At 33.6% G+C, this 9,743-nt stretch overlaps 2 protein-coding genes across 2 annotated transcripts in view; one reads left to right on the plus strand and one right to left on the minus strand.

Moving 5' to 3' along the window:
* Positions 1-9,743, plus strand: part of LOC141442754 (cytoplasmic dynein 2 intermediate chain 2-like) — a 167,481-nt gene that overhangs the window by 117,778 nt on the left and 39,960 nt on the right. The gene's annotated exons all lie outside the window — the stretch shown is intronic.
* LOC141443145 (uncharacterized) overlaps positions 1-9,743 on the minus strand; it is a 67,175-nt gene that overhangs the window by 28,528 nt on the left and 28,904 nt on the right. Inside the window, exons 16-17 of the mRNA XM_074108355.1 lie at positions 9,693-9,736; positions 8,199-8,349 (exon numbers count right to left, since the gene is read on the minus strand). Coding sequence (XP_073964456.1) covers positions 8,199-8,349; positions 9,693-9,736 — 195 coding nt within the window. The remainder of the gene's footprint in view (positions 1-8,198; positions 8,350-9,692; positions 9,737-9,743) is intronic.

Here is a 9,743-nt window from a genome sequence, read left to right on the forward strand (position 1 = left end):
ATTTAAATTGTGATACAAAATCATTAAGCTCAATTAATGCTAGGCTATAACCACCCTACATTTGTTAAAACTAATCTGATAATATTTAGAATCTTAGAATGTTGAATTTAAATCACAAACTCAATGTATGGAAATCCTAAAATTAATTAGATATATTTTAACAAATTATATTGTATTGTCCAACATTAACTGCGCCTGACCCTAATTCAAATATCACCGTATAAAAACTACGCGCGATTTATTTCATGTAAAAAAAAACTTGTGAACTGTATTTAATAAAAAAGTCAAATTTCGCTCAGCTACCCCCACTCCGTGCCGCCGCGCGCCCTCTGCCAGCTCTTAAAACTAACGCATCGTGCATCTCGCTCCTGTAAGGGAAAATCATTAGGCGCTGAAAAGAGACGGCATTAGAACCTGTGGAGAGAATGTGCATTAGTTCCTGAAAGGGAATAACGATTAGTTGATGGTTTATTGAAGTAGAGGTATTTGAATTACTCCAAGTTCCAGAAGTGCGGTAGTTACTGTTTAGATGGTAAGTACACCTCTGACGTTCGTTCGAGAATCGAACCCGACACATCTACAAACAAACTGTCGAATTAAGAGCGTTTATACCTGCTGAGCTGGCAACGTTGCATTTTTGTTAGTTTTTCTCGATTATTCCATAAAAATTGAATGAAAATTAAAAATGTGGTCTGATAGAACTCTGTTTAATATATTAGTTAATGTGTCTACTCTGATAATTATTCGTTATAGACTTTTAGGGGCTGTTTCACCATCCATTGATTAGTGTTAACTGGCGGTTAGGCGTGATGCCGTCTCTATTTGTTTTGTTCGAATAGACGGAGACGGCATCACATTTAACCGATAGTTAACACTAATCAATGGATGGTGAAACAGCCCCTTATTTTCTTTAAAACCGTTAATAAACATTAATTCGTTTTTAAAGAATAAAAAAGTCTATCACGAATAATTACTTGAGTAGATACATTAACTTATATATTAAGAAGAATTCTATCAGACCACATTTTTTTAATTTTCATTAAATTTTTATGGAATAATCGAGAAAAATGCGACGTTGCCAGCTCAGCAGGAATAAACGCTCTTAACTGCCACATCAACATACATATATGTATCTTATACAGCGGATTCAATTTTACATTTATTTGACATCAATTCATTTAGTACAGTCACCAGCACCAATATCTGACACAACAAGCGTGCATAAATATCTGATACGGCTCTATTTCTAGGGCCGGAAGGACGTGTCAGATATTTTTGCACGCTCCGCTGTGGCAGATATTAATGCTGGTGACTGTACCAAACAAATACAAATATGACTCGAGAACAAACGTTTGTATTTTTAACCGACTTCCGAATCAATACGGTATTTGACAACTCCTGATTCTGCCATATCTTGATATTATTATGAAAATATAGATATACAGATAGTGTTTAGCGAAGAGAAAATTTAAATCGGTTGAAAATTGGATTTATAGTGATTTTTTGAAAAATCTATATACCTGTCTCTTTCTCAAACGCTTTTCTCTATGCAGCAAGTATGGCGGTACTGGCGTGTGACGTCACATGCCAGTATGTCTTCCTCTGTCTAATCTTGAATTTCAAACCTTTATAACTTTGTTATTTGTAAAGGTAGCTTAAAAATTGTTTTTCTATTCGATAACAGGCATTGTGTAGTTATAATTTATAAAACATATACAAAATAGTCAAATACCGTATTGAGGATTCTTTAAAAAAAAAGCTAATGCTTCTCATGTGGCCCCGTTCAAACTTGATCAAGATCTGACCAGTAGTTTTTGAGTCTATATGGAGTCTATAAAAAAATATTTTCATGTCTATATGGAGTCGATGAATTTTTTTGTTCATACAAATATTTGTCCCGACCGGGGATCGAACCCAGGACCTCAAGCTCCACAGCTTTTGTTGTAAAGCAGCTGGCCAAATTCGGATGAAATCTGGTATTTATCAGCACTCGCCTATGCGTTTCATAAAAAATCATAAACACACACTCGTAAAATGCTCCTCATTATGCAACAGTTGCATAAACTTAAAAATATTAGAAATCTGACGTCAATTGCCAGCCATTAAGTAGGGTGTAACCCCTAACCCTGCCAAAGTCAGTCGAGCAAAGCTGCGGGTATAGGCTAGTCTATAAAATACCTCTACTTTCATAACACCATGTCGCACCTAACTCTAACCACTGACTTTACTTTATAAATAAAAACAAACCTTACGGATGATACGGTTCAAATACTAAGTTTAAAAATCATTACTAAAAGCAAAACGTGATATGAAAAAAAAAAAAAATATTTTTTTACTAACTCATGAAATAAACGTGGCGGGTGAGATCAAAACAATACCTAATTCGCCTATCTTTGAGTTTTCCTTTCTAGTTTAGGTTAGCTTAAAAAGATCCCTTTTAGTGATAAGTTCGCCTTTGTACTCTTTTGGTTTTGTTGTTTTCTTTTTATATTATTTATTTTGTTTTATGCACAATAAAGTATTAACATACATACATACAAATTATCTATCTTTCTATCATTTATTTGTATATTGAGCTGAATCAATAAATATGTTATACCCCCGGTGGGATTTTTTTATGTGTTTGTGTGTGGCATCATACCTCTCACACGAACGAACCGATTTTAATGCAGTTTTAGAACTAGTTTAACTAGTTTTTAGATTTTGAGATAATGAAAAATGGTATGACATTGTTGAGGGTCCCGATTTCTTTAACAGCCCACCTTTCGAACAAAACCGTTGTATTCTATTATGTCTTCAAATGCATAATCCCCAGTTTAAAATGAACGGCAATATAAGATAAAATAGCTCACTGAAATAAAGACTTTCTTATTTACATTAGAGAGTTCATTTTAAGTAAAACTTTGTTGGCAGATAATAATTTTCAAAATTGAATGTGTCGTAGACAAGCAGCCTCATAGAAACAACTTAAAAGTAATATCTGAGAACGAGTATTTATTTTAAAATGCAGTTTCTGCTCTAGACAATAAAGTTATTATTTCAATTAACTATTTTTACTTAAATTTCCGTTCATTTTAAACTGAGAATTATGCGGTTGAGGGCACAATAGAATACAATGGCTTTGTTCTAAAGGTGGGCTGTTAACTAGATCGGGACACCTTAAAAAATTCATACTATACCAACTTTTCCAAGTTGGTAAGGTCCTAGCAGGATAGAAATTTTAAAAGAATGAGTATTCTTTTAATGTTGGAACGTGTTACTAAAATGTACTCGTAAAAATACATCCTTATATAAAAAAGACAAAAGGTTGTTTCTAAACAAATTCGGAGCGGGAATCGAACCCACATTCACATAGCCATTTTATTATACATTTAGCACTGGCTGACACACATTTTAAAATTATTTTTGTTTGTCTATTTCTGTACAATAAAGAGTACCTAAATACATATATACTGGCTGATGGCATGTAAATTCCATGCAAATATGAAACTTAATTACTACTCAGACGCTTGAATATCCTTTGGCACATTTTAGTCTGTGTGAAACCTTTACGAAGTAACAGAGCTTTCCCAAAATGTGACCTTTTTAAACGCTTCTTTAACAGACAGTTAAAATTATACATGTTTTCTAAGAATTTCACCAATTTCCACGTTTTTTCATCGCATGTTTTGATGTTTCGGTAAAATACTGCGTGATCGCGGACGGCAACTCATCCATTATTAAACTAATGTTACGGGTGTCTTTAGGCATTACTGATTGCTTTCCATCACGTTACCCGCTTACTCGTTTTTCTCCTATCGTATACATGGTGTTAAAAATTCCTGTACGATAATTTAACCCGCATTTCTAATTATAATATTTTTCCAGGTTACATATTTGAAAATCGAAAATTAAAATACCTACGGTTAAAATGTCGATGTTCAAAATATCGAAAATTTTAATATCGATTGAATCACACACAATATCGAAAGTTGTTATACCTATAGCTATGGTCAAAATGTCTAAGATTAAAATGACGATTGATTAAAATATCGAATGAGTAAAAATATCGATAGCCAATATATCTAAGTTGTAGATAGTACTTGATTTTTTTAACAAGTAAATTATTTTGAAAAAGGTCACATTTCAGAAAAATTTGTTTACAATCCTAAACCCAGAAAATTTACACAAGCTGGAGTGCAACCACTGAAACTGCATAAGCTAAGTAATGATTACTTTTTTGACATCCGTAAAATTTGTTCTTCTATACTATTTTATGATTTTACATTTTCCATTTCTCTTGGTAATCTGCTTATGGCATTTGTAACAATTTAATTTATCTATTCTTCAAAATTTACTTCGGATTCACAATATTCTCATCTCATTCTCGAGTTTAAATGTATTCTTGTTTATAATTTTACTTGATTTCTTTGACTTTTGAAAAACTATAAAATTGACTAAGAATTTTTAATTTTGACACATCAAATGGTATTTCGGTTCAGTAGTTTCAACACCATTTAGAATCACTAGTTTGAATTTTAAATAAATACTATACAAATGCTATTTTTCATTTGCCATTATTCCAATAAAGAGCACAAATGTAGACATTAAAAATTCTTAATCAAACAAAAAATAAAATAAAAACCTGTAAAAGAAAATAATTAGTAAAAAATATTTGCCTTTCTGCCAATTCTCAAAAAAAAAAAAAACTGCAACTGACATTTCCTCAAAATATTTACATTTCATCATTTTCTCATATAGCAACCCATCACCGTCGACTTGTATTTTCTACTGTAATAGTAGATTCGTTCATGGCAACACTGCCTCACATTATAAGCATGCAAAGGGGGCTGTTACTCTATATAATAAAAAGAGATTCACTCGCCGAAAGGCGAGTTAGGCTTTTGTTTAATTTATAAATGTTAGGGTTACTTGGCCTTGAGATAAACCCAAGTTCTGTTATAATTTTGACCGTCTTAAAGTATCTAACCTTATATATTTTTGAGAGGTATTGACGTGATCATTTGACGATTACTTATGATTTTCATTTTGCTATTTCATCGACCATTCGAGGCTGAAAATCCATGCTCCTTGTAAATTATTATTTTTCATTCAAACCACCACTGAATCAGTAACTTCAAAATTTACAGAAAAACTATACCACAGAGTAAATCCAACTTTAAAAAATAGCAATTTCAACCGATTTCTAAATAAATTTTCGATTTTTTTCCTTTTCTTAGACTGTCATTAAATGTAAAAAAAATATGACCGATTCCTTTTTAAAATCAAAAACCAATCAAACGAATGCTGCAGTAACTTAGTTTATTCAAAATTAAACGAAAACTGTTATTATTTGTTCCAAAAAAAATACTAATCAGTACTTCCACTAATAAAAAAAACCTATAAATATTACTGAACTTGAAACTACAAACTTGGATCTACAGCCTCATTATCATCAGTCTTAAAGAATAATAAAAAATAATTGTCGTAGTCAATTTTTCTAAACTTTTCACTCACATTTGAACAGTGCCACATTTCTGAAGCAAACACCAGTTACAACATTTTTTTGTTTTTTAATGCCATTGACAAAAAACTACTTTACACTGTTCATATATGAACGAGAATAACTAACGGACATCTTAAAAAATACTCTGGTGTTCAGCATTATAAAAAAACTACTCTCAAAGTATTTCCTCCAGTCTGCGTTAACCGATTTTATAGTTGCTCAATGTAAAAGGGGCGATCGTTCTAGCGCCGCGACCACCGCTCACCTTATGTTGATTGGATGGGATCAACAGATCGCCCTTCGAATTCCCCTGCTCTGTAAACGAGCTAGCGGTTTACCTGAGAATGGGTAACCACTCACTACCAGACTAGAACACTTTTGACGGTGCATCATGGTAAAAAATGAAAATTATCATCTATCAATATTGTTAAAATCTCCGAGCTTCAACATTTTTTTTTAATAATTTTGGAAATGCATACTCAGAAATTAAATTTTAAACTTAAAAGTATTATAAATTCAACTTGTCAACATGAACATTTTTAACAAATAAAATCCAACAAACTCTTTACAAAAATCTGTGTTTGTATTTAAATTAAACAAAAAAAAAACTTGGAACTGTTATGACTCATGAGGTGCCCTTCGTATGGCCATAAGATTTATTGATTATGTGCTAAAATGTTTTGGTCGAAAATGTTTGGTACAATATTGAATCTCTATTGAGTCTTCATTTTTAAAATAAATATTTTTTTGTATAAATACTTTCATCGTCAAGCATTTTTGGTTTAAAATTAATGCATAATATTGTTAGGTCTAATGGTTATTTAGCCTAACATACAAAGTCCTAAAAGTAAATACAGACTGATTGCTCATCTATAGGTTAGGTTAAAATTGTGCCAAGACGCGAAGCGCCTCCACTCTTGTATCAACTTTGTATAAATCTTTTGGCATAAAATAATAGATAAATAAATACATGTCTGATTAACAAAATAATATGTTCGAAAAAACAATTTGATACATTTGTAACTCAAATTTTTTTAGACCAAACAATATTAGACAAAACAATTTCTTTTATGATCCTATGATAATGCGTGCGGTGGACTACACAATGTAAATATTGATCCACAGCTCATTAGACTTGCTGCGATCCCATACAATCAACGAGTGGTATAACAGGGTGGCGACGCCGAGCAACCCCCCCCCGGAGACTTTATAAAGCAATCCCATACCTATGGCTAATCAATCGTCAATCGTCAATCGTCAATTGATCACTAGCCGCTGCCACCCGGCGCCGCCCGCCGCCGCCGCCGCTACAGAGTTAGCTAACCGAGCGTGCGGTCCTGACCATCCAAAATTACCATTTACACCGTATCCATACAAGTTTCATACATTTTCTGGTCTTACGGACTGGGGTAAGTTCAGTGTGTCGTGACACACGCTCGTGTAGGGGTGAATAAATTTAATTAAAGTCACCATCTTTGATACGGTTTTGAGTTTCAGCCAATCTTATTCTGACAAACATATGAAGTGGCAATTTGAAAACTATATCATAGACGGTGTTTGGAAAATGTTCAGAATATTTCAAAAATTTACTATAAAATAATGATAAAAAGTTTATAAGAGTATCAAAAAACATGTAAAGTTTCGCATAGCAACGAAAATAAAAAGGAAAATTCGCTAGCAGATTTATCGCGGGAATCGAACCCGGGATTCATTTGAAGTAAATAAATTAGTAAAAACTTGAATATAAAAAACGATGCTCAATATAATTGAATTATTATTTTATCTTTGTGAAATTCCAAAACAGATTTATAAACTCCGGAATCGAACCGAAGTAAAGCTGAAAATGTCAAAAGATGTATTAGAAAATTAAAAAATGTCGATATGGCTTTAAATTTATCAAATCAGAGGCATTCATGCGAAGAAAAAAACAGCAAAATCGTATTCGATTAGGATTCGAACCCAATCAAGCAATTTGGCATAAAATTTACATAAACATGAAGAAAAATCTTCTAAAATTTACTTTTCGGCAGTACAGGAACGATTATTTATCGAGCTATTTAAAAAAAACCTTAGTGCAGTGCGTATTACAAAAATACTATTCCCTCACAAATTTAATTTAGATATTGAGGAAAAAATCATCACTACCACAGTTAACGCTGCGCTTTTGAAGCGAAACAACTGCCAGCCGACCTCATAACGCTCTAATATTAAATGCAAAATGACAAGCCAAATGCGTGTCTCAATTATACATTCAGTATCATGTAAAATTAATTACAGGTCAGCTTTAAAATAAAACAATTCTATGCTTTGCAATCAGATATTAGCTCATTAATGTTATCCTGTTTAGTACTAAATAACTGCCAAAACTATCTATTATTTCAATGCATTGCCTCTTTCACATATTTGGTTTATAAACTTATTAGTTTAGTTGTAAATTGTGTTCGTTTCCATATTTCGGTACAATAAATAGTTAACATACATACATAGTTCTCGTGCAAAAACATAGTCTCACGGCAGGATTCGAACCTCCCGTCGCTCTCAACCGAGAGCCGGATTGTATATGTTTAATCCAACATATAAAACACTGTCCCACTTTCAGTAACCATCTATATCCAGCCACATTTCATCGTTTTATTTAACAGGCTTTAGTTCCCTGTTTCACTGCACAGTGGCTCTCTCTCTCTGTCTCTCTCTGGCGTGCGCAGCGACTCACCTGTTCTCTCTTCTTGTCCTTCTCCTCCTTCTCTCTCTTTCGCACCTCGGCGATGTGCTCGTTGAAGTAGGTCTGTCGGTCGCGCGCCTTCTCGATGCCCTTGAAGCGTTCGTCGCGCCCGTGCTTCGTCGAGAAGTCGTTGAACGAGGATCTGAACAAGCAATGTTTATTAAGCTATATAGACGATTAAGTTCCCATTCCAAACTGGGCCCGCGTGGTATAGGTAGTGCCGCGAGAGCTGATGTGAATGATTACTATTACACACCCAGCTACAAGAACTGATTGCATATGAATAATATTATTACGCAATTGATGAAATATATAATATGACGCACAATATTGGAACATAACAAACAATAACCACGCAACCACGCACCACACACACGCAATTCATATTATGCTTCACTCATCGATATTAGTGATGACCCATGTTTCCATTTGTTGTGAATTCCATACCTACTGTATCTGTATTGTCATAAACGAAGTTCTAGTTACTATTATTACGTATCTACTGTGTGGTTACCTATTATTTCGCCATGTAACATCTTAGTTAAGTGTACAATTGTTGTTAATTAAGGCTAGTTGTTACTGAATACATAAAAAAATATATACATATATTATAAAAGGAGAGGAGAACAAATAAAATGAATGAGTGAATGTCAAAATCCCGCTGTCATTAGACGACATGTTCTTGTGTGTGCGTGACCTAAACTTTGGTGGCACATGGGTGGCACTACCTATTACAGCATCAGCCCACGAATTCTCAAATCCTGATTAGAAACATCGACAATATTTTCTACGGGATATAAGAAGAAAAAAAACATTTATATGCGACGATACAAAAGTGTTTTTCATAAACCAATAGAAACGCTTCATTTACCTATCGACGCACAGCTCTGGTGGAAACAGCTGAGCGGAGCGAGGCGAAGTAAATGAAGCACTTCTATTAAATAAAATAATAATATCACAAAACACTAGACATCACACATTGACCAAGTCCCAAACTAAGCAAAGCTTGTACTATGGATACTAGGCAACGGATAAACATACTTATACAGATAAATACATACTTAAGTACATATAAATCCTTTATATTGCAAGACTTTTTTTCGCGCCAATTTTTTCACAATCTATCCAATAAGTTCTTAAAGCTTATAATATATTATAATAATACAGTATGTGAACAATATTAATTTAGAGTCTTATGGATTGCGTACGATCATTATTATTTATTTATTATCGACAACGTCTTATGGTCGCAAGAGCGACCGTTGCCCTATAAAGGGTTAAACATCCAAGACACGAGAACAAATATTCCTATTATTCATACAAGTATCTGCCCGGCCAAGAATCGCCGGGACCCTCAAACTTTGTAGTCAGGTCGTCATTGGTCAATGAAAAAAAGGCATGCCTCGCTCATCTCTGGTAAAAAATGCCAAACATACATTTCAGAGTTGATTGACCGATAAGCACATGCGGTATGGTTGAACCTACTTGGAGTGCAGCTTGGCCTCTTCCATGAGCTGCTTGAAGGCGTTCTTTTTC

The sequence above is a fragment of the Choristoneura fumiferana genome, chromosome 26 (assembly GCF_025370935.1).
Source record: "Choristoneura fumiferana chromosome 26, NRCan_CFum_1, whole genome shotgun sequence".
Taxonomy (NCBI): domain Eukaryota; kingdom Metazoa; phylum Arthropoda; class Insecta; order Lepidoptera; family Tortricidae; genus Choristoneura; species Choristoneura fumiferana.